This window comes from Pocillopora damicornis, chromosome 2 (genome assembly GCF_964200805.1).
Source record: "Pocillopora damicornis chromosome 2, jaPocDami1.2, whole genome shotgun sequence".
NCBI classification, from domain to species: domain Eukaryota; kingdom Metazoa; phylum Cnidaria; class Anthozoa; order Scleractinia; family Pocilloporidae; genus Pocillopora; species Pocillopora damicornis.
Genome location: NC_142671.1, coordinates 112,156 through 139,934, shown reverse-complemented (window position 1 = coordinate 139,934; position 27,779 = coordinate 112,156). Strand labels below are relative to the sequence as shown.

General features: G+C 36.6%; 6 protein-coding genes across 10 annotated transcripts; 3 read left to right on the top strand and 3 right to left on the bottom strand.

The window, feature by feature from the left end:
- Positions 1 to 1,486: 1,486 nt before the first annotated feature.
- On the top strand, positions 1,487 to 3,133 carry LOC113685038 (uncharacterized). The gene is made up of 2 exons (XM_027202488.2): positions 1,487 to 1,655; positions 2,087 to 3,133. Exons 1-2 carry the CDS (start codon positions 1,604 to 1,606, stop codon positions 2,509 to 2,511), a joined length of 477 nt encoding a protein of 158 aa, XP_027058289.2. The 5' UTR covers positions 1,487 to 1,603; the 3' UTR covers positions 2,512 to 3,133.
- LOC113685054 (uncharacterized) lies at positions 2,772 to 7,825 on the bottom strand. Its single transcript, XM_027202507.2, has 2 exons — positions 4,729 to 7,825; positions 2,772 to 4,041 (listed from the first exon to the last, which is right to left on the bottom strand). Exons 1-2 carry the CDS (start codon positions 4,790 to 4,792, stop codon positions 3,704 to 3,706), a joined length of 402 nt encoding a protein of 133 aa, XP_027058308.2. The 5' UTR covers positions 4,793 to 7,825; the 3' UTR covers positions 2,772 to 3,703.
- A 7-nt stretch (positions 7,826 to 7,832) lies between these two features.
- Positions 7,833 to 11,190, top strand: LOC149049414 (uncharacterized). The gene is made up of 3 exons (XM_089194441.1): positions 7,833 to 8,018; positions 8,939 to 9,092; positions 9,975 to 11,190. The coding sequence occupies exons 1-3, from the start codon at positions 7,964 to 7,966 to the stop codon at positions 10,144 to 10,146; spliced, it is 381 nt and encodes a 126-aa protein (XP_089050567.1). The 5' UTR covers positions 7,833 to 7,963; the 3' UTR covers positions 10,147 to 11,190.
- On the bottom strand, positions 10,265 to 13,231 carry LOC113685035 (thioredoxin, mitochondrial). 2 transcript variants are annotated; one of them, XM_089194422.1, is made up of 5 exons: positions 13,075 to 13,215; positions 12,186 to 12,384; positions 11,657 to 11,680; positions 11,210 to 11,333; positions 10,265 to 10,798 (listed from the first exon to the last, which is right to left on the bottom strand). In XM_089194422.1, the coding sequence occupies exons 2-5, from the start codon at positions 12,374 to 12,376 to the stop codon at positions 10,685 to 10,687; spliced, it is 453 nt and encodes a 150-aa protein (XP_089050548.1). In that variant the 5' UTR covers positions 12,377 to 12,384; positions 13,075 to 13,215; the 3' UTR covers positions 10,265 to 10,684. The 2 variants fall into 2 exon arrangements, with proteins under 2 accessions (XP_089050548.1, XP_027058287.2); XM_027202486.2 differs by lacking the exon at positions 11,657 to 11,680 and having other exon boundaries at positions 13,075 to 13,231.
- A 41-nt stretch (positions 13,232 to 13,272) lies between these two features.
- LOC113685033 (uncharacterized) lies at positions 13,273 to 15,748 on the top strand. Its single transcript, XM_027202482.2, has 2 exons — positions 13,273 to 13,849; positions 15,060 to 15,748. Exons 1-2 carry the CDS (start codon positions 13,273 to 13,275, stop codon positions 15,299 to 15,301), a joined length of 819 nt encoding a protein of 272 aa, XP_027058283.2. The 3' UTR covers positions 15,302 to 15,748.
- On the bottom strand, positions 15,516 to 22,016 carry LOC113685034 (uncharacterized). 4 transcript variants are annotated; one of them, XM_027202484.2, is made up of 7 exons: positions 21,934 to 22,016; positions 21,365 to 21,449; positions 20,728 to 20,843; positions 19,529 to 19,636; positions 17,840 to 17,982; positions 16,845 to 17,036; positions 15,516 to 16,632 (listed from the first exon to the last, which is right to left on the bottom strand). In XM_027202484.2, exons 2-7 carry the CDS (start codon positions 21,383 to 21,385, stop codon positions 16,580 to 16,582), a joined length of 633 nt encoding a protein of 210 aa, XP_027058285.2. In that variant the 5' UTR covers positions 21,386 to 21,449; positions 21,934 to 22,016; the 3' UTR covers positions 15,516 to 16,579. The 4 variants fall into 4 exon arrangements, with proteins under 4 accessions (XP_027058285.2, XP_089050516.1, XP_027058286.2 ...); XM_089194390.1 differs by having other exon boundaries at positions 16,845 to 16,991; XM_027202485.2 differs by having other exon boundaries at positions 19,529 to 19,630.
- Positions 22,017 to 27,779: the final 5,763 nt, after the last annotated feature.

Sequence of the window (27,779 nt, the reverse complement as noted above, 5' to 3'; positions counted from 1 at the left end):
CAGCTTTTCTCGGAAGCGGTAACATTTAGCTTCAACGGAAGCAGTTACAGTTTGATCTTTAATTGGCCGTAAGTAGAAATCAAAACTGTAAACGATCTTAGTGACGGACTAAAGAAGAAACAAACTGTTCTTACTGATTGAGGTAGTGCTGGTGATTGATGTGGTAGTGCTATCACTACAACATCACCGGTGCGCTCTTCGTTTAGAACACAATGGTTTAACGGGCGGAAACATCTGAAACTCCCCCACATACCAAAACTTAGGCTGTTTCCCCACAGAACCACCCTGTCTATCTGCGCCTAGTCGATATCCACTGAGAGCCCTTTGCACTATGACACTTCCTCGTTTTCTTCGCACTTTTTTTTTTCTAAATTTACAGTCTAATGCTGTGAATAATTTTGTTTGTGAGATCTACACGGAATATTAACATCCCTTATGGAGTTGTGGATCGGCGAAAGTTTAGAATTCTAGAAGAAGAAGGGGTTATTAAGGCCTCTCTCGTTTTTAAACACCTGCTCTCTTGAACATACAAACTATGAGAAAATCTAAAATCCTGTTATCAAGAGACAACAAAGGAATGTTATTTTTGTGACTCGAGTGTCATCAGAAGACAGCACGGTGGGATCGGAACGATTACTGTAAATAACATTCGTGCTTTGATTTTTTTATGAAGCTACAGTACGCTGTACAGGTAGCTGCGGCACTTTGCTTTTAAAACACGGAGGACAAATTTCAGTGGAAGCCACTGGCATAAGGAGAAACAAGGGCACTGGAATGGAAATTCCTGGCTCTTACACCTTTTACTGCAAGAAGCCTTTGAAAATAAAGCGGATTTCAACTTAACAGAACTAAGAAGAGACAAAAAGGATAAAGAGGATCTTAAGATTTGTCGATAAAGTCAGTGTCGGCATTTAAAATAAGCTGTTAACTGTGAAGTTGTTCCATTGTTACAGAACTGAAAGATTTTGATTCTAGTTTGTCTGTTTCGCATTTGTCTTTAGTCACGTTTTGACATTTGCTCGTTATATCGGAGTATATTATACGTTTGGGCCTCTGGAAAGTGTTCGTGTTAACAAGGATTTCGTTATATTGAGGTTCTTTTCCATATATTTTCTTGTAACTTTGTCCGGGCTGAAGAGTATCCTGGTTATACCGAGTACTTCGTGATATAGAGGTTCGTTAAATCGAGGTTCCACTGTACATTACCCTCAGCCGAACAATAACGGCTTAACGTAATTATCTCTCGGCTAAAACTGTTGACTTTTCGTGATTTTTATCAAAATATCGCACTCATCGGGAAAAGAAAACTGAGTCGGACTCATGTGCCCTTAACTCCATAATCCCAAATTAACAAGGAAAATGAAATTGAGGAAGAAAGTTGCCCTAATAGTTTTCTACAAGAGATCATCTTGTTTCCTAGAATGAACGTAACTGTGTTGTTATTCCGAGACTCAAATAACACTCAGAGAACTTGTCGAAACTTGCTTCGATAATTGATATTTACATTCCAACATCACAATATGTACACACTGAAAAGTTCGCAAGGAAATACAGCTCCATAATTCTAAACCTTTTCTGGAAGACAACCGTTGAAAGGACAACGATGAAAGAACTTGTTTTCATAACCGCGATTCTATGCTTTTGGGTAACGTATGGTAAGTCTAAAGCACTGCATTAAAATGTGACCAAAGCTATTTTACCACAATCGAAACTTAAAGGGAACTGGAGGGAAATGAAGCTTGTCGTCAAATATCTTGACTTAAAGTCGACTTGATTTAATGTGCTAGATTTGAACGTCAAATGAAACGGGAAATAGCATTCAGAGCATTCAGAGAGTTACTGCGCTCAGATTTCTTGCTCGGCAGGGAGCAAGTAACTGAGGGAGAGATATGATATCGAGAGATATGTCGCGAAACCCAGAAACTCTACATCTTATGTGACACAAGAGGTAGGGAAACAGTCGGCTAGAACACCTTGAGCACCTGTTAACATTCCTTTTCTAAAATTCATCTTTTCCTTAAGTTGTGCTAATTGCTACAAACTGAGAGTTTAAAGCTAACATTTTTTGTTGGTTTCTTATCGAAAGCTGGTGGATTCAATTGTTATCTGTGCAAAGGTATGCAGTCCTCACTCCAAGCATGCGATAACAAGATCCAGAAGGCTCATTGTTCGACGCATGCAAAAGGCGCTGACCGCTGTGGAATCTTCTCGTTCGTTAATACTTCTGGCATCAGAGTTTACGGCAAGAGTTGTGTATATGAGAGATTTTGCGAAAGCGAAGAGGAATTCTGTAAAAGCGTGTCAGAGGATTTTGGAAAAGGTATCACAGGGTGTGAAATCAGGTGTTGTAGCGAGGAATACTGTAATTACGATTCTAATACTGTCAGTGTTCCCAAGCAGTTTGCTGACGACTCTGAAGATTGTGGCTGGGTTGATGGAAGTGTGTCGCAAGGGGTCAGTGGCTTTCTTCACGGAGCATGCGCACTCTACGCCATGGCAATGGTCAAATAAGTATCATTAGCGACTGGGATAGACTACGAGCAGTCTCACCTTTACGGCGAGTCCATCGCGCTAGTCTAAAAACATCAGCGAAAAAAAATTAACGTTAGCGCGCCACGGAGAGCTCTGGGCACGCTAACATCATCTTTTTCCCTCGCTGTTCTTTTTTCGGACTTGTGCGACGGACTTCGTCGATAAGGAGGAACTGGTCGTAGTCTACGACTGGGAGGAAACCTTAGAAACATTTTCGTTTGCCGTGACTTACAGATTTTGTGATTGAACTGTTATTTAATAAGAAATTGGCGTTTGATTGGAAGAGAGAAGTGTTACCAATATATTAATTTCTTTCGCTGAAAATGATGACGATTGGAAACTTTTAAAAGGAGTCAGTAGGTTTATATGAGCTAATTAGCTTCTCTAAACTTCTGTACTAACAATATCCCATGCTTCTGCTCTATTACGATGGTCCTTGCGAATCTACCATGATCAGTTTTTCCTTTAGGTATCTGTTTGCTTATTTACGCTTTCTTGAATTCTGCTTTAGAATGGCACTGAAAAATCATCGCTAAATTCACGTATTGATTTATAGAATGATCATTTTGATAACAGCTGAATAAACCTAAGTTCTAAAACATTGGTGCTAAGATGTTGCTTTTCTAGGAGAAAAAACAATAAGATGAAGGAAATGTGCTTTTAAATCATTCAGCCCCTTATGAGTTTGAATAACCTGTTAAAGGAAATTTCTTGTTGAAACTACCTCTAGCCGGGCCTCTATCTGTTTATTTCAGAAACTCGGCCAATTTCACCTCAGAATAAAGGCAGCTGAACGAAACACAGCGAGCGTGCCTGTCCCAGCAACAAAGCATTCACCGCCAATTTAACTGCTTGGTTTTTTTTGTTGTTGTTGTTGTTGTTATCCCAGATCATAAAGAAATGGGGGGGGGGGGGGGGGGTTTGAGCTGGGGCACTAACAATCACCCATTGATGTAGCAGTGCCGTCCCTCCATCCCTTTGGGAGGCAGCATAAACGTAAGCATATACGGCCCGGGTTTTATTCCACCTTCTCGCTGAGTGCTCTTGAGTCAAAAAATATAAATCGTCATCGCCATGAAAACAAGAGTTCATCACATGAAAAATTTGACACATACAAACTGATGCAGGGGATACGTCACACGATTCTAGATTTGCTGGTTACAGTTCGAATTTAACAAATGTTAATAAGTCTCACAGATGTTACCATTAGACTCCACCACAGAAAGCCATCGCGTGACATTTCTTGGGCAGGTGCAGCGTTACACAGGTCTTTGGAGCAGCAAGCAGTGACACATTCTGATGCGTCAACAATGTTTTGACAGTAGCGGCTGGGATCAGTACAGTATATGACAGATAAACAACCTCTCCTGTATCTGTGGTTATCCGACAGTTGAAAGGATAGTTTGCCGCACGTAGTTCTTGGTTGACAAATTTCCTTGGTTCGTGCTTTGTCACACTCTTCAAAAGAATCATCACTTGAACAAACGAAACAATCCAGCGAGAACACAGCTGCAAATAAAAGTCCATAAAAGGGACCAATTCAGTCGTTATGCGAAGTATATAGACTAACCGGCCCACTATGTCCTTTGTTTCATATTACGGGTTTGAAGTTCTTACTGTTTGAATTTCCAAAGTAAGGCCGATATGAATAGTGTTCTGTCAGTACCGTCTGTTTAACCTTAATTATTGATACAGAACTTAGAACAGAAAGCTACAAAAGCATGCTTGTCTTGTTTTATCTTGATGAGTCTCTAAAATGGTTTTTTCGTTCTGGCATGATGACCTCACTCACAACAACTACACAAATACTTCATCCGGCTTGAAATTAAAGCAAGACTGTCAAAATTCGAAAAAACCACCAATCATATTAAAGTTTGTCATCTGCAGAAACATTTTTTTATAGTGAGAGAGGGGCTCTTCCAACGAACTCTTGCCACACAGGCAGAGAAATCTCGGCTGTGACCACTGCTTTCGATCTACAAACGTACTATCTTGTACTTATTTTGGTATCTGCCCAAACGCTCCCAGATCACTACGTACATTTCTCGCCGCGCATATAATGATTAAAGGTTTATTTTTCAGTTTAAATTATGGTCGAACAATTTATCCAATTTCTTAGAGAATTCGTGATGATATTTAGCTTTAGCTTAACTTCGCTTTTTTCGGTTGCTTAAGAGAGTAAGTTTGGGTTCTTACCTTTACACAAGAAACTAAGACACAGTAATCCTACAGATTTATGGCGAAATCCGAAAGCAGTCATGTTGTCAATATATGATTTGACCCAGTACTTTGAATCTGTAATTAAAAATAAAGTTTTGATCGACAGCACGGCGATTTAAACACACACTGCCAATTTACTGACCACAAAATAAACTTGAGGTATTTACAGTTACCTGACCCCTATGGGGAAAGTAAGAAAAGTGTCTGTGATTTGCTACTGGTCGCTTTTGTTTTAAGGTCGGTAAGTTTTAGTGTTTCTCTCCTCGATTTTAAAGATCGAGAGATCAGAGATTTATGCTCGCTTGAGCAGACGAAACACATGTATACAAAAAGAGGTTCGGGTTGGGGTCGAAACACCCACCTAACTAAGGTTGCCATTTCAATTATTTCGATCAAATGCGTTACGGAGTGTTTTTCAGTATTTAAATCATGATGATTTTTCAAAAATATAAATAATTCAAACGCTGGGTTTACCGCAACTTCATAGCTCGTCAAAAAAACGAATAATGAATAATGCGGTAGGTTTCCAAAGAAACTGTAGTGCTGCATCGGAGCGGGGGAGGAGGTTTTCGGAGAGAATTTGGTTTTATCAGCTGAGTTAATAATTTCAATGCCTTACAATTAAATATTTTCATAAGTGAGTGATTTTAGTCTAAGAGGTTCGCTTGCAGTAGTTGGGTGGTGACTTCTCAAGCAAATATGTCGAAAGAAAAGAAGGCTCTAAGTACAATTAGTCTATTGATAGAGCTATCAATGTAATATTTCCATTGATACACCCAGCACCAGACCTCCAGAGAGAGAAACGAATGGATACACTGATTAAGACCTTTAGAACGACATATCAATAGCCCACAGATAGGCCTACAGTTACCAGGTAAAGAGAAACCTGATCAGAAGGGTAGGTATTAAGATTGCGTTCAAAAATTGTCAATGATGGGATAGCATACAATTCAGCGGGCAAGCTATTCCACTAAGGTGGTGCAGCGGCATAAAAGGATCTGGCGACAAGCGAAGAGAGCACTTTCTCTTTAGGCGGCTCCAGGAACAAGGTGCCATTATATCTAAGATTGTGAGAGGACTTCTGTCTAACACTAATTGAATCACCAATATACAGTGGCGGTAATCCATGAATTGCCTTAAAAGTTACGACTAATATCTTAAAATAAATTTAGGCGCCTACTGGCATCCAGTGAAGATCATAAAGCGCTGGTGTAACATGGAATGCTTGCCTATGTTTATAGCAAGTCTTACCGCTGCATTCTGAATACGTTGTAATTTTAAAATCTGTGATTCAAGCAAGCCATAAAAGAGCCTGTTACAAAAATCTACGCGACTGGTAATAAATGCATGAATACGTGTCAGAAGAATCACGAGATAAATACTTCTTTATACACCTAATGTTATGTAAATGTTGAAAGGCTGCATTACAAAATTTAGTAACATACGTTGACATATTTAACTGACTAGCTAACCTAATCTTGAGCAAATTCAGAAGAAAAGATGACAAATACAGAAGAATACAAATACAGATGAAAAGATGTGTGCTCTTTCTCGTGTGTTAGGATGATGTACCGCAAGAATTCTAGTACCATGCGTGGACCAACGGGTAAAGATGACTAACTGTGAAGGGATATACTGCGATCAATTAATCCACTGTTACCCTGCACTAAAGGGACTTTCCTCACAGGCTAAGCTATGGCCAGGCATAAGCCTAGCTGCCAATCATGCAAGACAGCCTAAACGAAAAATCTAAGACAAAGCGCTTTCCCAAAGCAGAGCATTTTGCCTCAAGAACAAACTCAAAGTCATTTAAGTGTGCATAAAACTATCCTCTCCGTCTTAGGCTTTGGGCAACTATTAGCAAACCAACCTCACACAGGCTAGGCTCTGCTCGTCAGGGAGGTATTTGAATTAAAAAAATCAATCTTCATATATGTCATATACGTCACGAAAAATCTCAAAAGCAAAATCGCAATGGCATAAACCTTAAAATTTTAGTACTGCATTTCCTCGATTAAGCACCCACACTCTGAGCAGCACCCAACCCCTTGCCGAGGCCATCATGTCAAACAAGCGTTCGTTGAATAAGCGCCCTCTCCCTCCTCCCTAAATTTTTGGGATAGTAGGGATAAAGGAGAAACCTGTTTCTATTTCCACTTTATTTATTTTGATCGAGAAAATGGAGATTTCGTTGGAAATTTGTTTCGGCTTAAATCTGGTTATTAAATTGCACGATTGATCTACGCAGTTAATCAGGGAAAGGGTTGATGTGTAATGACTAACCAGTTTGATTTGTATTGAATCATAAATTATCCATGTTTGCAAGCTCAGCAGGTATCGTCGCCATCGCTAATGATCAGCTTTTGAGTAGACTGACAAAAAGTGGTTAGAAAGTCTGTCCTGCTCTTTTTTTTCTTCAGTGCCTACTGTCAGTTCCAAGATTATTGAATGAGATTATGGAATCATCTTACAAAAAGAATGCAATGCCATGATATAATGCAGTACTCAACTGGGCATCATGAAACACTCATAATAAGTCAGCTGCCAAATTAAGACTGAAAGGTTGGTTCAAAGAAAAAAAAAATTCAAAGAAACGTCAAACAACTAAAACGAGCAGCTTGAGAAAAAAACTCTAAATGATTACAAGTTAAAAAAACTTGCAGTGAATTTTGTCTTTACCATGAGACATTACGTTGCTTTGGCTCCTGCTTCAGATTTGTTGTTCGGTTTAGCCTCACTTAATTGAGTATTTCCTATCTCAGTATACGAGCCAGATGTAATTATCGCTTTTGGGATCGATTTCTTTGTCTATAAGACCACAGACTGAACGCGTTTGGTAAATAAACGCTGTCAACGGTTCATAGTTGGAAATCTCATAACATCTTACAGTGACAGTCTTTGAAACAGCAAATGAGTTACGGTACGTTTTCAGTGATCCTGTTTCACGCGTTTTTTATCCTATAGTCTTCCTCGGTTTACACCTTTTTAATGTACCGCAACTGAAAATTGGTTTCTTTGTGTTAAACGAAATAATAGACAGGTATGATGTGTAAACGTCATAACTTACAGCCAATCCTTGATCCATTCATTTTAATGACTTTCTTTGATTTTGCAGAAGTTTTTCCGATAATTAAGAAATTTCGTCTGCTGCAAGCCACTTTTAAACAGAACATATGCCAGTCACACACGATCAAATGTTGATTTGAGTAAAATGAGAATGAAGTTGCTTTGGGTGATCTTTTTACTTCCCACCTTGCGTACTGGCGGTGAGTAGCTGTAACTGATAAGTTTCACCCCAGGTTAAAGGAAAACATTTTTCCGGACGTCTGTCATATTCAAAGCCAAAACTTAAATGATTTAAAAATCGGAAAAGGTTTAAGACTGAGAGGGCATATGCTCGTGCTCTGCTAAAAATAGATTTCGACTTCGAATTTGACCTAGCTAGAGAAGAGGATGTAAAAGTAACAGCCGTCACTCCCGTACCGTTCCCCGCGTTTCCCTGAGTCTTAGTTTTCACTTTGCTGTTTTTGATGGAGTGAGGGGAGGGAAGAGGTTATTGCGTGATGATTTTCCTGACCAGTGAAAATACTAAATTAACACCTCTTGAACTGTGAATTTGCCTTTCGCGATACGTGAACCTTACTGTGGTATATCCGTTTTTTTCCGTGATATGCATTATTTCAATTTTTTCGATGTTCGTGAGACGTGCGCAGGACCCTCCCCCCCCCCTTCCCTCGCATCCCCTTTTACCCCCTTCTTTGATCAAATATCGATCCATGGATTGCGTTTTTCAAGAGGCAAAAAAGAACGCTTGGGAAAAACATCGTTTTAAATTGGTTCCTTACGCTCTCAACTCATCATCCGAGGTTTGCTGAAGCACTCCAAGTTTTTTTGACGGTTCGTGGAGTTTGACGTACCTTCACTAATATATTCGATGTTTTAGACTTCAGTGTTTAATGAATCTTGATTATTAATGCTCGCCGAGTCAAACACAAAACCTGTTACATCAAACTTCTTAATTACAAAAACGCGCAGCCAGGATTTAATGAAGAGACAACTTTGCACAGTTACATAAGATTCATTTTTCCAAGTACCCAAATAAACTAAAATTGAGAAAGTAGATTAGACTTTCGCAAGAAATACAACTGAATAACAAATGCCGATATGAAGTTTACCATTTTTTCAGGTCATGGGCAGGTGTTAAATTGCTTTAGGTGTGTCAGCAGTGTTTCCTGGAAAGAATGCGCCTACCAACAATATGAAACAAAATGCAGCCAAGAGAATGACGCATGTATAACCGTGAAGTTCCAGGGGAGGTATGGGGAGACTGGCTTTGTGAGGTAAGAACAATTATAACGCATAGTTCCTCAGAATGATCGGCCTGGTTTATGCAGTGGCATTATACAACCCAACCCATGTAGTGGACCAATAAAAAAAATAAATATATAAATGAATAAATAAAAAGGGATAAACTGTAGTTGACTATGTGTTGTACTTCCCCCTCCAACAGCAACTGCACTAATATGAACATTGAATGTAAATTCTGTTTTGAGTTGGAGAGTGTGTATTCTGGATATGAGCATTTTTATTCATCTGTCAACAACGGCAACAGTTTTTCTTTATCGGGAATTATTATCTAACTCCAAAACAGGAACACCTTCTCACTGCCAAGTCTTTAATGGCCACATGCTACTATTAGCTGTCCAGTTATAAACCAATTATAGAAACTGGCAGTACCAAATCTCAATTTCAGAAACATCTCTTGATATAGTGTAGTTTGAACCCTGGGGTAGTATTTAATTGTGCGGTCAGATTATGCGGGTGAAAGTGGTACTGATGACTGTTGCCATCAGTGTTGACTGACACTTCAACAACCTCAGCAGAAATCATCTTTAGAGTCAAGTGAATAGGTTTTGTCAGCAGAGTGTTAAAAGTCCAGTTTGCAGAGACTGATTGGTCAGTTTAGCTGGCATGTTGTTGGCAATAAGACTCAAGTGGTGTAATAATAATAATAATTATAACCAGCATTTATATAGCACACATATCAAAAAGAAATCTCATGGCGTTATACAATAAGTATAAGAAATTACTTAAAATTAATTTAAAAATGAACACAATAACTGTCCATAAAAGACATGTACTGGTGTACCTGGTGTAAGTGACAGTTGTGATTGGTGAGTTTTGATCCTTAAGTCATTGTAACAACATTTTTTATTTTCCAGAGACTGTGTGAAGAAGAAAACATGTAAAAAGGAAGAACTCAGCCAATGTCAGCAAACAGAGCAGTGTGACTTTGAATGTTGCAGAGATGAACTTTGCAACTCTGTCCTCAATGCACAGTCCAGCAGAATCCTGTTTATGCTGTGCATGTCAAGTCTTTTATTATTGTTTTAAATTTTACATGGACAAAGTTAGTAATTGAGGCCATAGTTAATGATTTAAATAATGTACAAAAAAAAACCTTAGATGTATGTGCTCTTATTGGTCAGTAATAATAATACTTACAATAAACAGTTATAAATGTTTTTTTTAATCAAAAATTTGCTAGACAGTTGTTGTGGCCTTTCTTGGTGTTTGGTGTTTATGAGATAAAGATACTGCAGTTGTTACAAATGATAACCACCTGAGTAACATATACCAAAGCTAGATTGATTAATGTCCTTCCAAGGCTTATAAATTCATTTCATTGCCTTATAATTTTCTTGACTTATCTTTGATCATTTGACACATTCTAGAGTTGATAATTTATGGCTTACAAGTGTTTATAGGTTCTTTGTTCTCAGATGAAGAAAAAATTATTGCAGAAAATCATTATTTAGGTGCAATAAGCTGCAAACAATTTCTAAGTGTGCTTACTAGCCTTTTTTATCAATTCCATATTGAAATTTATTTGACTTACATGTAACTCACTTCTAAGATTAGCACATCAGCATTAACTTAAGAGTTGTTCTACAAATTCTCGAAGTTCTTTGGTTTCTATTAGTCCAGTGAACTTGTTAACAACTTTCCCATCCCTAACAGCCAAAACAGTAGGAATTCCTGTAACCTGAGGAACAACAAGAAAACCACAAAGAATACATCACTGTATGCTGAATGGTATGCTAACCCAAATTGGATAACTTATCAAAATGATACAAAAACCACTAACAGCTGACACACTTGACTTACTGGAATATGTGGTACATATCTTTTATTAACCAAGTTTAAAAACTCAGCAAAAAGACAGGGTTCCATAACTTACAGTAAGGACCTAGAACTTGGTGAATTAGAGAAAACAAGGTATATCTCTGGGTTCAAATAGAGGAAGATCCCACATCAGACATACTTTTAAATTTAGTGGTTGGTACAGTTAAATACAGCCTACTAAATTGACTGATCATAGCACAAGTACTAACTGAGAGGAGTAATAAAGTACTCGATAGACTTGTCAGTACTACTTCATCAAATAGCTTCTTACTTGATATTCCAAAGCCAGATCAGAATGGATATCAATATCGATTTTAGCCAGCTCTAACAAGCCCTCTTTCTCTCCCATTACTGCATCTAACTTTGGAGATAAGGCTTTACAAGGGCCACACCAGCTGTTTAAGAGATGAGATGTGGGTAATGTGAGTTTTAAAGAATCTACCTTTTATTACCTTCAGTGCAGAAATGACTTACAAATGGTATCATTAGGTAATAACATGATTTTGAGTGCCATTTGGTGTAAATAAGCTAAAATGAAAACTTTTCATAGACAAAAAAATTACACAAGCTGGTAGGGAAAGTGCATTTTGCAAGGGTTTCATTAAGAGCAGGCACTGGGAAAATTGACCACTTGTGAGGACAGCTTCACACACCTAGATTGGCCATTTAGAGGAATGTTTTTCCTACAAAGAATTTCAGTTCAAAAAGTTTTACCCACCTGTGAAAACAAGTTGCCCCCCTGCTGAAAACATGAATGAAACCTCTCAATTTGTAGTCTTTGAAAAAATTTATAAGTGCTTGTTTATACCCTGTAGAGCATCACAGAAAATTATGATAGTGCATGCTTGCTCATTTGTTATTTGCACTTTTGTAATTTCCAATCATGTTACAACTTAGATTACATGAAAATGCACTTGTTTTCAGCCGATCAGAAGTAAGTAACTTTTCTCGTATATTATTAATAGTGGTAAATGTATGTGATATATAGGTCATTTTTGTCTAATAGGGTCAAATTTGATTGAAATCTTTCTCATAATATTTTGCAGTTTATAGGGTTCTAAAAACTTGATTCATCCAGTTGCAGTATAATTATTCAGTATTTAGAGTGAGGTCTCAGCTATGCAGTCACTGAAAAGTTCCATGGGAGATAAATGGGAAATGTTAGTTTTCTGAAGACCAGAAAAAAACAATCATAAAATAGGATAAAGAAATAAACAAAACTTAAAAATAAATAATATTTTCCATACTCAGCATAGAAGTCCACAAGGACAGGTTTGGCAGAGGCAAAAACTTTCTTCTGAAAGTCGTCTTTGTCTTTCACCTCAAACGGGGTTCTGAAATATGATGTGGTAGTGATGTGTGCTGACGTTCCAGAAAGGTACTTTGGTGAAAATAATGCCCTGTGGTGGGACGTCAGTCGATGCGCCATTCTTAACATGAAGCAAGCTACTAAAACAACATACAATGCAAGAGATTAGTAGAACGAAAATTACATCAAATGGCAAGATTTTAATGCTGTTGGTACCTACAGTATGATTGCCAAGAGCTTTCATCTTTGTCATTCATACGCTACGGATAGGATTCTTTAAGTCTTGAATCTCGCTTCGTATTCTGTAACCTCCCTAGTAAATTCTATGTCACAAACGTTCAGTATCACCACCTCTCTTAAATTTTTTTTACTGCTAATCAAATTATTTCTGTTGCAGAGAGGTTCAAATACATGTAACAGGTAAACAGTTTATTGGCTTCTTTTGCCATGAAAAACACCCTTATCTGGACTAAATTAACACCCATCTCCATTGTGTTTTGCATGTGTTTATGTAAATTACAAGTGGTAAAAAGTTGCCTTGTCGGATCTGCACCGAAAACCGAATTGAGAAGGTCGTTCATAAGCGATTATATATTGTGTTACACACTGCATAGACTAGTCATAAAGTCTTAGATACTAAATACACGTATAAAATAAGAAAAACTTTTATAAATTTTGAAAGTTCTTAAGCACAATTCAGCTTCGAATTTTTGTCAGAATTATGGATTGAACCCTTACAGAATATTTACACATGGCGTAGAACAATAGCTTTTATTAGTTTCAGTAAAATCCATTTTTTTGTCCATCAAAAATCGCGATCTTTTTACCTCAATCTCTGCGCCAGCGGGATCAGCTTCTGTGAAATTTGTGCTCGATACGCTGCTCCTCGATACAATATGGTTCCTTTGTTTTACTCAGCCTCAAAGGAAACTCGGGAAGGAAATGTGGATTATTAAGGTTGCTATGCGACACTAATATGACCGAAGACTCGACCTACTGAAAGGTGACACAAATTCCACTAAAGAATGGCAGTCAAAGGACTTTCAGAAAAACAAAAAGCTGCTTTGGCAGAAATAGTCACTTCTGAAACTTTATTCGACATCGAAGAATATATTAGACCTGAATTTTGTAACAAATCAGAAAGCCGAGAGTTGTTCACGTCGGATGTGCATTTGAACTCATTGAGGAGACGCATTGTTCAGGATGGTCATGGAAGGTGGAGGGAGATAAATCCACAACATTACTCTAGCAATTTACCATCACCATTAAGGAAAAATTCAGGAATAGCCAAAAGAGAGAGTCGATCAGATCTCAAACATGGAGCTGCTGAAACTTCTTACAACATTCACACAATCAATCCAAATTATAACAATCTTTCTATGGCCTTGAGATCCAATGTTTTCCCAGGACTTGGAAATAATCATTGGCAAAGTACAACAGCTAAAGTTTACAAAACACAACACGTGATTCCAACTTCACAAAGGGAGAAATTTTTTGGCGTGCAAACTGATGAGTTTGGAAAGTGGTCAGCTGCTAACGTTCACCATGAAAGAATGAAGAAAAAGTGGGAGACATATCTTGATTCTCTTCCAAAACAGGCAGGTAACTGAGTTTATTTTTGAACATTATTTCACTGCTATACCATGCTGTGTCAAAATTTCCATTGTGTACTCAAATTAAATGAACAGTAAAGTGATTCACCAGAAAATGTTAAGCTCTAGGATAGTGGTGAATAGGCAAGACTCAAGGGAATTAGGCCTCGTGGAGGCCACTCAAACTCTCCAAACTTAGGCACATTCTTACTGTCTCTCCAAAAGCTCCAATGATTACTTTCTCCAACAGGAAATAATGAATATTGCTTTTAAGTCTTTGAGCAGAGTTCAATACATTGCATAAGGTGCAGTTCTGCTGATCCTGTAGTCCGAGTGTCTGGGTTGAAGGAATGTTTTCAAAAGTATTGACAGATGTTTGGGCAAACTTTAAACTGATTGTACTTTACCTTTCTGGCTGAGACTCAAATAGGTGCAAATTGTGCACGATTAGTTGGTTTTTGATCCACTAGTATAAGTTTGTTTGTTGTGTATTGGTGAATAGGTGGTTAGTCTGGTGCTAGAAGTTGCTAACATTTTAAAATTTTTGAGAGGAGTTTGTTCTAAGTGAACTAGCTTTCCAGAGTCAGACATTAAAAGTTGTTATAGCTTTAGGGAACCAATTGATAAATAATGTGGTTTGAAGGTTGAAGGTGTTTAAAAATGTGATCACTGAATAAAGGAGGTAAGTTTCCAAAGAAAATGTGATGCTGAATTGATGGGGGTTATACAGAATAGTTTGGTGTTATAAACTGAAGTAATAATGTATATTAGCCACTGTTAAAAGTTAGTAGAAGCCCTTCATTAGAGTGCAGCACTAACATATGGCTAATGCTTGAAATGCCATCTTTTGAAATTCTACAGTGGCCAATTTACATCAAAAACGTATTATGATTATTGACCTTCCAATTCCTTAATAGCACAAATGACCTTTATAGCCCATAGCCAGGTCACATTTTCACTCCTGGTAAATGATTGCTTAACAGAAAAGGGAATGTTGCAATGTGCTTCATGAGTTCTGGGTAAAATAACGATTAATTGCTGGTTCTCATGGTCTTCCAAACAGATGGGGATATCTAATACTTGACCTTAGGTAACATCTAGATAGCCTCACCCTTAACCTGTGGCATAACATTTAAAGGTGCATGACATGGAAATGGATAATCAAATGAGCAGCAGTGAAACCACACTTATGTTTTAATACCTATCAAATTTAATTAAAGAAAACTGGCCTCCCCAAGAACCAAAACAAGTAACCACCAAGGTTGAGGAGCTCCCACCACAAGCAAAGGTAAAGAAACCCAACCCTAAACCTAAGACACAAAAGAAGCAGACGCCGGTTGATGAGAAAAAAGTTGCACATGAAGATAGTGTGCCTTCAAAACCAATAGAAATCATTCAAGATGAGGATAATGATGATAACTTTTGGGATTTTTATGACAAACCTTTCAATAAACCAACTTAGCTGTGAGTGCAGTCTCTTCATTTATGTCTGTAGAGGAAACTCTTTGATATCACATAACATTACCATCATTATAACCACATATACTTAGTGTCTTGGTAGTTAGTTATTTTGTTAAGGTGATGGTACTCTGTCAACATGTAATTGAAATGATGTAAATAAAGAAAGTATTTATGACTGTGACAAACCACCCTTGTAACAATAAATGATTTTCATGTTTACCAGTAGGTGAAAAAATTTTCTATTAGCTTCTCTTAAAAGTTATTTTACAAGGTAGTTATTTTAGTGTTAATTTCCTTTTTTATTTGAAGAGTAAAATGTATCATAAAGAAAACAATGTAAATGAAAGTATCAACTCATAACAAACAAAAGAGAATTATTTTTAAATTAACAGATACAAGTGGTTTAGGAAATAAATTATGAAGTAATTAAAGTTCAAGTTAATTTGCACTCTTTGTCTTTTGACATACTCTTATATGTATACCCCCATAAATTTGGGAGGGAGGGAGGTTACCTGCCCTGTTTGTTTTGTTAGCACTGATCAGTTGATAGTTATCCAACCACCTTCAGTTTTTCAACAGATGTCCAACTAATTAACCTCTATTCAGCAAAAAAGACAAAACAAAACATACTACTGTGCTACTGCATACTACCACATACTGCTGCAGACCATGCCAAGCCTGAAGAAACTTACTGAAGAGCTCTGCTAGGAAATCATAAGTTGCCTTTTTCTTTTCCCCCAATAAGTAAAGATCTAGCATTCCCTTCACCCATTCTCATTTTCACCAAAACTAAGTTTTGTAGCCACATCAATTTCAATGGCCATTGCCTTCATTTCAGAGTTACCGGTATATATACTACTGTACACTATCTATAAACAGGATGGGAATGATTTCACAAGGTTGTATTATCCACCCTTCAAAAAACCAGACCTTAACAAATAGTTATCCAGGTGTCACACAGGTATGGTCATTAGGTTAAATTATATCCATTACAACATGTGCCTAAAATTACATCAATCAGCAATGTTAAATCAACCACACCAAGTTCATGATAAAAACTTTTCCTAACAGTTCCTATCTGATAGGAAGTGAAAGAGCAAGATCTCTCCCCATGTGTGTTGTCTCACAAGAATACTGTCTTGTTTTAGCTTTATCCTGTACACATTTTGTATCCCAAGGAGAAAAATGTATCACTGAACATTTCCCTTTATCTTCCTTCTTTCTTTCTATTCCCTTTCTCTTCTAAGAAGAAATGCAAACAAACACGTGTGCCAGCAATTCACATTGTAGACAAAATTTCATCTGCAATCTGGGTTTCAAGTGGTCCTAAAGCTGAAGAGAGAAGGCAGAATATTAACTGATGGGGATCATGCAAGAAAATCAACATCTACCTAATAGGTACATATATAAAAAATATAACTGCCAAATAAAAGTCTGAGAGGAAATCAGAAAATATGGAACTCAAAATATAATAATACATCACATATTAAAATAGTTTGAATATTGCCTTGCAAAGCAAACCATAAACAGGGAATTTTAATTACCTCCTGGCATTTCAGGAAAGACAGCATCCTGATCACCACTACTAAATATTCCAACAATATCCACATCATTATCAGAGGCACCATTGGGTTTTAATGGAGAACCTCCAGGCAGCAGATCTACAGCAGGAACAATGGTGCTAGGTATAGCTGATGATAACGTTGACAATGGATCAGCATGTGAGCTTACTGATGCTGTAACAAGACAAAACATGAAAAAAATGAAGACTTAACAAAAATAAAAATTTCTAATTTGCACTCCAAGTTGCTTCTTTCCTATTCTTAGATCCCAATCCCTGATAAGCATGTGAGCTTCCTAATGCTGTAACAAGACAAAACATGAAGAAATGAAGACTTAACAAAAATAAAAATTTCTAATTTGCACTCCAAGTTGCTTCTTTCCTATTCTTAGATCCCAATCCCTGGTAAGCATGTGAGCTTACTGATGCTGTGACAAGACAAAACACAAAGAAATGAAGACTCAACAATAATAAAAATGTCTAATTTGCACTCTAAATTGCTTCTTTCCTATTCTTAGATCCCAATCCCTGGTAAGCATGTGAGCTTACTGATGCTGTGACAAGACAAACCACAAAGAAATGAAGACTCAACAATAATAAAAATGTCTAATTTGCACTCCAAATTGCTTCTTTCCTATTCTTAGATCCCAATCCCTGGTAAGCATGCGAGCTTACTGATGCTGTGACAAGACAAACCACAAAGAAATGAAGACTCAACAATAATAAAAATGTCTAATTTGCACTCCAAATTGCTTCTTTCCTATTCTTAGATCCCAATCCCTGGTAAGCATGTGAGCTTACTGATGCTGTGACAAGACAAACCACAAAGAAATGAATGACTCAACAATAATAAAAATTTATAATTTGCACTCCAAGTTACTTCTTTTCTAATCTTAGATTCCAGTCCCTGGTGATTTGCATTTAATATATACTATTGCACATAGCACTGCATGAAGTAACAGTTGTACTGTTTATTACCTTGCTCTGTTTTCCGCTTCTTGCTTTGGGATTCACTGCTCAAAGATGCTTGTTGAGAAGCTTTACTCTTTGCTTTCTGTGTATTCAGTGGGGAATTTTCTTGTTCATGAATCCTTCTCTTCAATGCAGATTTTATTTGTGCCCTTGTACATTAAATAACAAGAAACAAATTCAATATTAGTCCTGTAAGCTGAAAGACTTGCTATGCACATGTATATCACAAACAGAAGTAGTAATATTCTATCTCTCAACATATAAAAAGAGGTGCTACTTCAGTAGGTAACAAATCAATCAATCAATCAATCAATCAATTTATTTAATGTGGTCAGAACGCTTAGCTAAAAGCTAGTTTACAGGTACGCCACAGGTACTTACTTTACAGGTACTTCCCTTATAGTGGGAAGCATATCTCCTTTTGTGGAAGTTAATGGGTTATAAGATCAGCAACATGGATAATATTGGATACCTCAGTCAATGAAATTAAACTATTAAGTACATTGGTCAATGCTGTATGCCAGAGTTTTATCTATCGGAATTTACATATCTGCAATTTCTTGCAACTAGATTAATAGTAAATCCTTGCATTTTCATAATTCTATTTCATTTATTTCATTACAAGCAGTAAATATATAATTTTATTATACAAACATCAATAAAATACCAGGTGAGCATTTGCGCAAAACATGTTACTGTATCTTCACACTAAGATCACTGTTGTTATAATTACATATAAAAAATTGTACCTTTTGATGCAACACCTTTGATTTAGTATTTCATTGGTGTTTTTAAATTAAAAAGAATATTACATGGCTGCTTGGAGATATGAAATTTCTCTTCTGGTGTTGAAAAATATTTCACAAGCTTGCTTCCCTCACTTGTGAAACATTTTTCAAGACTCCACGAGAAACTTCGTATCTCTATGCAGTCATGTAATGTCTTTTATAAAATGATTAATAATGAAGAAGAAAAATAAATGGTGTGAAAACCTAAAAACCATCAAGGTGTGTTACTTTATGGTGTCTCTCAGGATAAAAGGACGAATATATTAAGTAAAAAAAAAACAACCTAAAATATTTCTTCAATATGATCAAACAAAATTATAATATCTCTAAAATACATATTAAATGGGAAAAAAGAGGTTGACGTTGTTACATTGCCCTAGGGAAAACCATGAAAAATTAAAAAATAGAATTTCTAAATGTATATGAACAAGGTATAAAAACTGCCTCCCTCTTCCCCATTCAAATGGCTGATACATTTTAAGGAAGCCCCTCAACTCACACCTGAAGCAGCTTAAAGCCCAGGCCTTAATAGTTGAGGGCAGTAGGATATTAAATATATCCTATATATATATACCCTAAAAATTTGGATAAAAACAGAATTAAAAAAGAATTGCACTTTGCAGACTTTATGGTGAACATTTGGAAGTGGGTGCTAACCTGCAATAGTGCTAGACAATGAAAAGTCAATGTACACATGGAGGTCAAAGGTAAAATCAGTACTGAATGTTCAAAAAGCCTTTTAGCCAGTAAAGCTCAAAACTTCTCAACATCAAGAATAAGTCTTTCTGCTATACCTTTAACGTAATATACATCTTCATTATGTTTGATGCCAAAAGTCAGTTGATGACTATATCCCAAAGGTAATTAATTAATTTTTTTTCAATAACATCCAAATTCAACTACTTACACAGACTTGCTTTTCACTTGCCCACTGATCTTCTTCAAGTCATCTCCAAACCTCTTGACTGCACTTCTTAACATTTCAATTTCTTCATCTCCCCACTTGCCACTGTTGCTTTAACAGATTGAAAGACAATTAAAGGTGGAAGTGGAATGGAGAAAGATTTATGTCCGTATTTGGAATCTCTTATTAGGTGATAAACTCATGCAAACCTGGTGATTTGAGCTGCTGGTTATCAAACAACATTCAGTCACCCTGATTCATAAAATAATTACAGGTATAAATTATTTACCATAGTGGAGGTGAACAGTGGCAGATATTTACCAAGCCAGGAAGTGGCAAGGTACTGGTAAATATCCACCACTTTCAAGGACATTGGGGTAAATAATTGTGTCAGTGCATAACACACAGATACCAAAAAATTAGACCATTTGGTTTTATCACCTAAGTTACTTATGTAAATTGGCCACCATAGAGAGTTTCAAAGCTGACATTTCAAGCATGAGCCCTTCATCAGAGCCAAAAAATCGGTTTATTTCTTGCAATATACTTAAAAATGGTCCAAAATTAAATTCTTGATGTGTTGTTTTGTCTCATCAGCTGCTAAGAGTTGAACAGCACTTGCTATTCACTTCTAAACTAGCGAAGAAAGGTGTGCAAAAAACACTATTCCCTTGTGTGGTGTATAGTCTATTATAAAATGTCCAGAGAAATATGCATGCTGTGATTAGTCAGAACGAGTTCATTATATTTCCATATTTAGCACGCACCTTGCGTCACATGAGTGCAGTGTTGAGATATAATGCACACAGCCTATGTCATCAGTATAAGCGTGTGCAATTCATAATACATTTTATAAAAGAAATAAAAAAAATTGTTCCATGAGCATTGTTGAGTTATATGAGCACTTGGGAATTTTTAAGATCACTCAAGAAAAATTCCCACTTGCTTATATAACTGAATGATGCACTTGGTGCATTTTTATTTTTTTAACAGGTTTTATCCATCCCCAAGATAATATTTAATAGAACAAGCAATTAAAAAGTCAAAATAGAGATAAATTGAGCTTGCATACATTTATTTCCATATCAGTTTTAAATGCCAGTAATTTTGGAAAATGTTTTTGCACGAGCAAAGCAATAACATCATCTCAGTTTATTCTCACACTAATCACTGAGCTACACTTAATGTATAAACTTGCAAACCTTGTAGTTGTTGTCAAGGGTGACGTGGCAGTATCATTATTCAGTGGATGCAGCTGCATTGTTAACTCACCCAAATGTGAGAAAGCTTCCCCAGCAGCCGTAAAAATCTCTGCAACCTAAGTTGTAGTATCTTATTGTGTTATTATCTAAACAACTCCAAAAGAAGTCACTTCTATGATAATCTCTCTACTTAGAGACTGACTCTTTCCACTAAGCCATGAACATTTATCAAGGCCTCCTCTCCAAAGCTTCCTTCCTTCCTTCCTTTAGACCCCAGTCTAATTTATGTTTTATCTATGGTGCCTGCTTTTGTGGGAAATTTGATAAAAATAAAAAGATAACCCATTCTGTTTGTAAAATGTTATGAGAAATATGATTACCACATAAGGATCAAATTATGTGTCCATTTCCAATGCTGTGAAGCTCCTCATTTCTCACAAATTATTCCTAATTAGCTTATAGATATTTATGAAGTACCAGAATGTCTCCTGTTTCAGAAGCATGATACCCTTAACGCATAAAGGAAATGAACCATCTATATCTTCAACGGTGAAAATAACAATACCCTTGTGGAGACTTGGTCTCAGAATATGGCTATTTTTCCTATAGTTGCTTTTACTAATGAGAAACTTAATACCTTTGATGCAGATGAGCTCATCTCTGAAATCTTCTGATCACTTCATCACATATCAAAAGTGACAAAATTTGTAAATGGCACAAAACTGAGACAAAAAAAATGAGTAGATAAAAAAACGAGATACAACAACCACAAAATTTAAGAAAGTGGATGTAAACATGATCATTCGAAGTACCAATTCACAATCAGGATTCTTGACTTTAGAACTACCTTACTCAATTTGAATTCTAGTTTCATAAAATTAAGAGACGTGATCTTAATTTTAGAATTTTGAATGAGAGTTCAATCCAACACAGAACAAGGACACTGAATTACGAAAAAGATGTCTCAAAGTGAGTAAGAATGACTTTAAAAACAGGAAATTTCATAATTTTACTTACATTACCGAGTTCTTTTCGTGGAACAAGAAACCGGAGCCCTCGCTAAATTGTAATTTGTTCTTTGCATGAATCATATTTTGGAATATTTTCTAACTACTCATAAGCGCCATCGTGTCGTTTATTTTTCTTGAAACAACGAAACCTACCTTGTAACTAAAATTAGGTTAAAACATCACTCAAATCACTTACTTAGGGGTATTTCGAGAAGAAATATTAAGGAATCTCTGCAACCATACCGTTTGTTCTCACCGCCACTTTGGAGAACAACTACTTACCAGACCTCATGCGAATTGACTCTCTCTCCCCCGTTGGTCCTGGGAACGAGATGGCTTATCTGGAGGAAAGATGAAACAAGATGAAACAAGATGAAACATCTGACAACGCTTTCACATCAAGTCAATAATTGGATAACTATATTACAATATCATTTATTCAGTAACAGAGGTAGATAAAATACTCATAAGTTATATATAATGATAATTACAATTTAAAATAGTGAGGAACATTTTTCATTAAAAAAAATCTAAAAGACATACATTATATACAAATAAGAAAATAAAACAGCGATCAATTATTTCTGATATACGAGGCAGTAATCTTTAAATAATAAGTACTTTGAACTAGCACGAATGTTACTTAGTAAAGTATTCCAGTCCCTTATTGTTCTTGGAAGATAACTATAAAGATAATAATCATGGTTGCAACTTAGTTGAATAGATGAAATATTATGAAACGATGTAGTAAAACACTGTTTAGGTAAGAATTAATTAGGTATTGGCAATGCAATCAAGCTATTAACCGCTAAGTAAAATAGCCTCAATTGATGAACTTTACGTTCATCCTCTAGTTTATCTAAGTTCAATGATTTTAACATTTATGTAACCGAAGTAGTTCTGTCATAATCTATTTTAATGAATCTGGCTCCGCGTCGCTGGACTGCCTTAATCTTGCCAATCTAGCCCTACTTGTAAGGGTCCCACACAGCTGAGGCATACTCCAAGTTCGGTCAGAGTAACGGTAGATCTAATCCGGAGGTCGTGGGTTCGATTCCCACCGAGGTCAAAAGATTTTTTCTTTGCCTCGTGTGGTTCCCTGTTTCCCTTTATTAGGGCTAACGCCCTGTGGGTTATTCATGGGTTTAAATAGCACTTTAATTTACACTTCAGAGTTAATTCTCTGTTTCACCATTTGTATTCCCAGTGCTACGCGGCACAACATTCATTCACATTCATTCGGTCCGACAATAGTTGTATAAGCTAAGCGCTTAGTAATTTCAGAGCAGGGATAAATGTTGCGCTTTACAAAGCGCATAATAGAATGAAAGTTACCATGGATGGTGTTTAACACCGGAAAGGCCAAAAAAAGGCTTAATAGCTAATTCAAATGTCTTCGTGATTATCTTTCTGAGAGAATACAAGGATCTGCTGGCGCATATTCATAATGAATCATTTCCATTGGGCACCCAATCACAGGATAATCCGTTAAGTAACGGTCTAGTCGCTCGAAAGTCATCTCGCCCGAAATCATTTCGCCTGGAAACTGTGTCATGTCGCCCGAAATCTTAGTCACGTCGCCCAAAATAAGAAGCAAAGTCACACGAAGAAACAAATACTGAAAAAACCAGACTTACAGATTATTAACAGGTAATAAAATTGAGAAATCTTTATCAATGAAACGCTGGTTGTGATGAGATTTACTCGTTTCGATCGCTTTGCTTTGCTTCGCTGCGTATTTTGTATCGATTCGTTTGGTCGATGAAACAAATTAAGCATTTAGACATTTTTGACTACAATGATAGTTCTCATTAGTTTAGAGATTCGTAATACTGTTTAATCGAGTTATAGGTTGAGTTATAATGGCATTGTTTATGTTTGTTATATACGTCCATGGAACGTTTGAATCAGGTCGCATTGACAGTGACATTTCATTATTGGAGGAAGGATTGGTAATGTAAGATAATGCACCAAAACGGTGTTCCGATCGATCTGTACCTTCAGCGGTTTCTAAAATATGTCATTCTGATGTCTTTTACAAGTGATAAAAAATCTGGCGACTTGACTTTTTATCTCTGGTGACATAACTAAAATTTCGGGTGATATGACTCAGGTTCCGGGCGACAGGACTAAAATTTTGGGCGATATGACTCAGTTCCTGGCGACATGACTTCGGGCGAGATAACTGCCGGGCGACTTGACCGTAGACCATCCGTTGGAGTTCAGACGAAAAATTATTATCAAAATTTGATGTTTCTATCATAATGATTTATTTTAATTAACAATTGGTTCATACGTCAGCGTGTGTTCATCGAGATATGAAGCACGCGGGAAGTTTGGAGAGCACTCAAGAAGCTAGAGTTTCTCTCAGCTACGCCTCGAGCAACTCTTACGCATCTTTCGTGCTCTCCAAACTTCCCGCGTGCTTCATATCTCGATGAACGCACGCTGACGTATGAACCAATTGTTTTATAACATTTTCAACACGATGGAAAATTTGTTTTCTCGAGGGATTTGTTTACTGACGTCATGAGCGTGCAAAATAGGAATATGAAGCACACTCGCGCAATTGAATTTGATTACACAAATTTACTAGCTGTTATAATGAAAGTTACGTAGGCTAAACTCTGCTGTACAGTTGATAAGATTATAAAAATGATAATAATAATTATAATGATAATAATAACTTTATTTATACTGCAAAAATAGATCAGCTGAATTTAAATATAAAGACAGCTGGTATAAACCTATGTGCAGTTGATAAAATATTTCAAATAAATGTTAGCATTAAAAAAATATAAATTGAAAGGTAAGATTTGGTTAAAACAAGAACAGCTACAAATATATGTATATATATATATATACATAAGTTAAAGAATTAAAGAGGACGCACCGATTCTCTGTGGCCTGAGCGCTCGCTCAGGCGTGAAACTCAGAGTCACAGAGAATCGATGCGTCCTCTTTAACTCTTTAACTTATATATACTTAGCTCTGCTACCACGGCATTGAGCACTTTATGCCAGGGTAGACTCCACCCCCACATTCATTTATATATATATATATATATATATATATATATATATATATATATATATATATATATAAAGAAAAAAACAGGGAAAACTATATGCTACATTTGTGCAGTATTTTGTCTTGCTCTGACAAATACTGAAATATTTCTGACTTAAAAGTTCTTAAGTCTTTAGCCTGTAATTCTTTAGGTAAATTGTCCCATTCTTTTCCTGCTGCAGATTTAAATGTTGACTCGCCCATAGCAGATTTTATTTCAGGCAAGTGAATTTCTCGGGTATCTCTTAAGGACCTGCCATAAAGTTCTGATCTGAAATTCATATAGCTATGAAGTTGCGTGGGACATCGGTGGTTATTAACAATTTTAAACACTAGCTGAAGACGCATATATCGTCGCCTACTGGATAACGTAAGAAGAATAGAAATTATTTTCCTTAAAATATGTCCTGTATAAGCCGCTACAGTAGAACCTCGACTTAGCAAACCTCTTTGGTTCCTCGAAGTCCTCAGTATAACGAACGATACTCTTCAGCCCGGACAAAGTTATAGTAAAATGTATGGGACAGAACCTCGATACAACGAAATCCTCTTTATAACGAACACAATCCAGAAGCCCAAACGTAGAATATACCCGATATAATGAACAAATGTTAGCACGTGACAATTAAAAAAAAATTGTTTCAAAAACTAAACTAGCGGGCAGCACTCTGCGAACAGAAGTTGTAAAACTTCTCTATTCTCGGACGCGTTTCGTGTAACTATCGTCGATTTCTTCAGTGAGTCTTACAAGTTAACACTAGACTAAGACCGTGACCCCTAAATATTATTCTCACCTTGCTCAAAAAAATTTATGGAAGTTTTCAAAACTTCACCTGTTCCTGTTCGATCATAAGTACAGCCAAGCCGATATGGTCATTGGCCCCCGTAATAGCCATCAACTATGGCTTATCAATACAGGCGTTTAATTCAATTTTTTTAAAATAATTCTTCATATTCACATTCAAGCATAAATGTCAATTACAGTAATCGTTCTGATCCCAAAATGCTAAGTAGCACAACGTCGCACCACAAAAAAAAAGAAAAGAAAAAGTAAAAAACAAGCAATTATTAACCATAGCTCGATATAACGAACATTTTGGTCGTTTTTCTGCAAATTCGTTAAATCGAGGTTTTCGATGTAATGAACCCTCGATATAACGAATCAATTTCCCTAGTCTCTTAGCACCTCGTTGAATCGAAGTTCCACCGCAATAAGCACGCCATTTCTGCAACGGCGGTTATTACATAAGCACTCTAAGACTGGGACAAACTCGCTCCATGCTCATACTTATCACACGTAGGATTAATCCCCTAAAACTTAGGTAGACATATGTTTCATAATTCGAAATGCTCATCATTGAAATGACCTCGAATGGTAAACCAAACATTGTTTTTCGATTCTCGTGTACTTTATTGTTTGACACAAAAGTCTTGAGGAAGGTGTGTATTCCAGGACAGATAAGAATTGAAAAGTAAAATTATCCAGGGTATACCAGAAGTAAGAGTTGTATTACATATATGCAGAGACTTGGCTCCATATTGTCTATGATGGTGCCAACGCCGTTTAAAAAGCTCTGTGAAAGTTTTGATCTATTGGGGGTCATGATCAAACTTTTGGGAGAAACTGGGATTGCCACCCCTTATTACATTTCAGCAGGAATAAGATGGCAGCTCATTGTGGGAAGGTTTGGTTAATAATGCGAACATACTACAGCTCTTATGTTTTTTTGTTTGTTTTTTTTTTTTAACGACAGTGTTTTCCGAGGCATTGTATGAAACCTTTCCCCTTCACTCCCCTTCTCATTATTTCTTATTTTTGTATCTAATCTACCGCCTGTTCCAGTTATACTGCCATATTTCATCGACCCTGCCCAAATGTTTTTTTGTATTTTCTCTTGATTCTATGTATGTCTATACATCCCTGTAGCCTTGTATCTGTTCTTTATCAACGTTATACCATCAAATTCACGTAAACTTTTGTATCATCTTTACTCGCTCATCACGTTTTCCGGAGCTTGCACTTGAAAGTTATAGATTTCATGATTTAACAACACAAGAAAAGTCTCCATGGGTGGGTGTGCGCCAAATGCGAATTCTTTTTACTGGAGCACTGGCTAATCACAGAGGTAATTTAGAAGGGAATAATTTAGATTCCTCACTTCAATTTTCAGCCAAGTATGGTGACAAAGAACAAAGAATATTGCACCTCTCCTCCCCAAATAAAAAAAAAAACAACAACAACAGCATGTACTAACATACGGTATTTAATTATTAAAAGAGGCCATCACTTTTTTTAAAACTTAAAATGTTAATTCACCAAGCAAGTTTCTTAATATCAGAACAAGTCCATTAAGCGACAATGTTCCGTGCCCGATTGGGTTGTCTTATTTAAATGTCCATTTCTTAATAACAATGAGAAAAGTCTTACCAAACCCGTTCAAGCTTTGAGATTGATTCCAAATGTAATATTGGCCTACCAAGCTGGTACTCAGACATGCACATGCGTACGAAGTGTCTAGCAATAAGGAAGGAGAAGAGCACTTTACTAACACGCACGTATTCCCCTTCATTATGCCTCTAATAACCGGGGCAGACATTATGCCTCTAATAACCGGGGCAGACATTATGCCTCTAATAACCGGGGCAGACATTATGCCTCTAATAACCGGGGCAGACATTATGCCTCTAATAACCGGGGCAGACAGGCTATTTGGTCAATATTCTAAATTCAAAACTGAGAGGGAGTGATGTAATTTACAAAATCTTAGGGGAGACTTATTGAAAACCCCATTTTTACGTTTTTCTTTTATGTTGTTTAAAACAAGTCCAATTTTCGTGTTCTCGTTAAAAAATGCAGATAGATAGAAAAAACAATTTCCGCGCTGATTGGCTATAGTTGTTCTTTGTTGTCAAGGGCCATTTTTGTCTTCTTTTTTCCCACCTCATTAGTGAGTTTGATGTCCACTGATTCTA

Coding starts and splice junctions, on each gene's coding strand:
- LOC113685038 (XM_027202488.2), top strand. CDS start 1,604: ATGAAAGAACTTGTTTTCATAACCGCGATTCTATGCTTTTGGGTAACG. Junction 1,656..2,086: donor ATGCTTTTGGGTAACGTATG/GTAAGTCTAAAG, acceptor TCTTATCGAAAG/CTGGTGGATTCAATTGTTAT.
- LOC113685034 (XM_027202484.2), bottom strand. CDS start 21,385: ATGAGCTCATCTGCATCAAAG. Junction 20,844..21,364: donor TGAGCTCATCTGCATCAAAG/GTATTAAGTTTC, acceptor ACTACAACTTAG/GTTGCAGAGATTTTTACGGC. Junction 16,633..16,844: donor CTTTCCTGAAATGCCAGGAG/GTAATTAAAATT, acceptor TTCTCTCTTCAG/CTTTAGGACCACTTGAAACC.
- LOC113685035 (XM_089194422.1), bottom strand. CDS start 12,376: ATGTTAAGAATGGCGCATCGACTGACGTCCCACCACAGGGCATTATTT. Junction 11,334..11,656: donor GGGGCAACTTGTTTTCACAG/GTGGGTAAAACT, acceptor TCTCTTAAACAG/CTGGTGTGGCCCTTGTAAAG. Junction 10,799..11,209: donor ATCTGGCTTTGGAATATCAA/GTAAGAAGCTAT, acceptor GTTGTTCCTCAG/GTTACAGGAATTCCTACTGT.
- LOC113685054 (XM_027202507.2), bottom strand. CDS start 4,792: ATGACTGCTTTCGGATTTCGCCATAAATCTGTAGGATTACTGTGTCTT. Junction 4,042..4,728: donor TCTTAGTTTCTTGTGTAAAG/GTAAGAACCCAA, acceptor TTTTATTTGCAG/CTGTGTTCTCGCTGGATTGT.
- LOC113685033 (XM_027202482.2), top strand. CDS start 13,273: ATGGCAGTCAAAGGACTTTCAGAAAAACAAAAAGCTGCTTTGGCAGAA. Junction 13,850..15,059: donor TTCTCTTCCAAAACAGGCAG/GTAACTGAGTTT, acceptor ATTTAATTAAAG/AAAACTGGCCTCCCCAAGAA.
- LOC149049414 (XM_089194441.1), top strand. CDS start 7,964: ATGAGAATGAAGTTGCTTTGGGTGATCTTTTTACTTCCCACCTTGCGT. Junction 8,019..8,938: donor TCCCACCTTGCGTACTGGCG/GTGAGTAGCTGT, acceptor CCATTTTTTCAG/GTCATGGGCAGGTGTTAAAT. Junction 9,093..9,974: donor GGGGAGACTGGCTTTGTGAG/GTAAGAACAATT, acceptor TTTATTTTCCAG/AGACTGTGTGAAGAAGAAAA.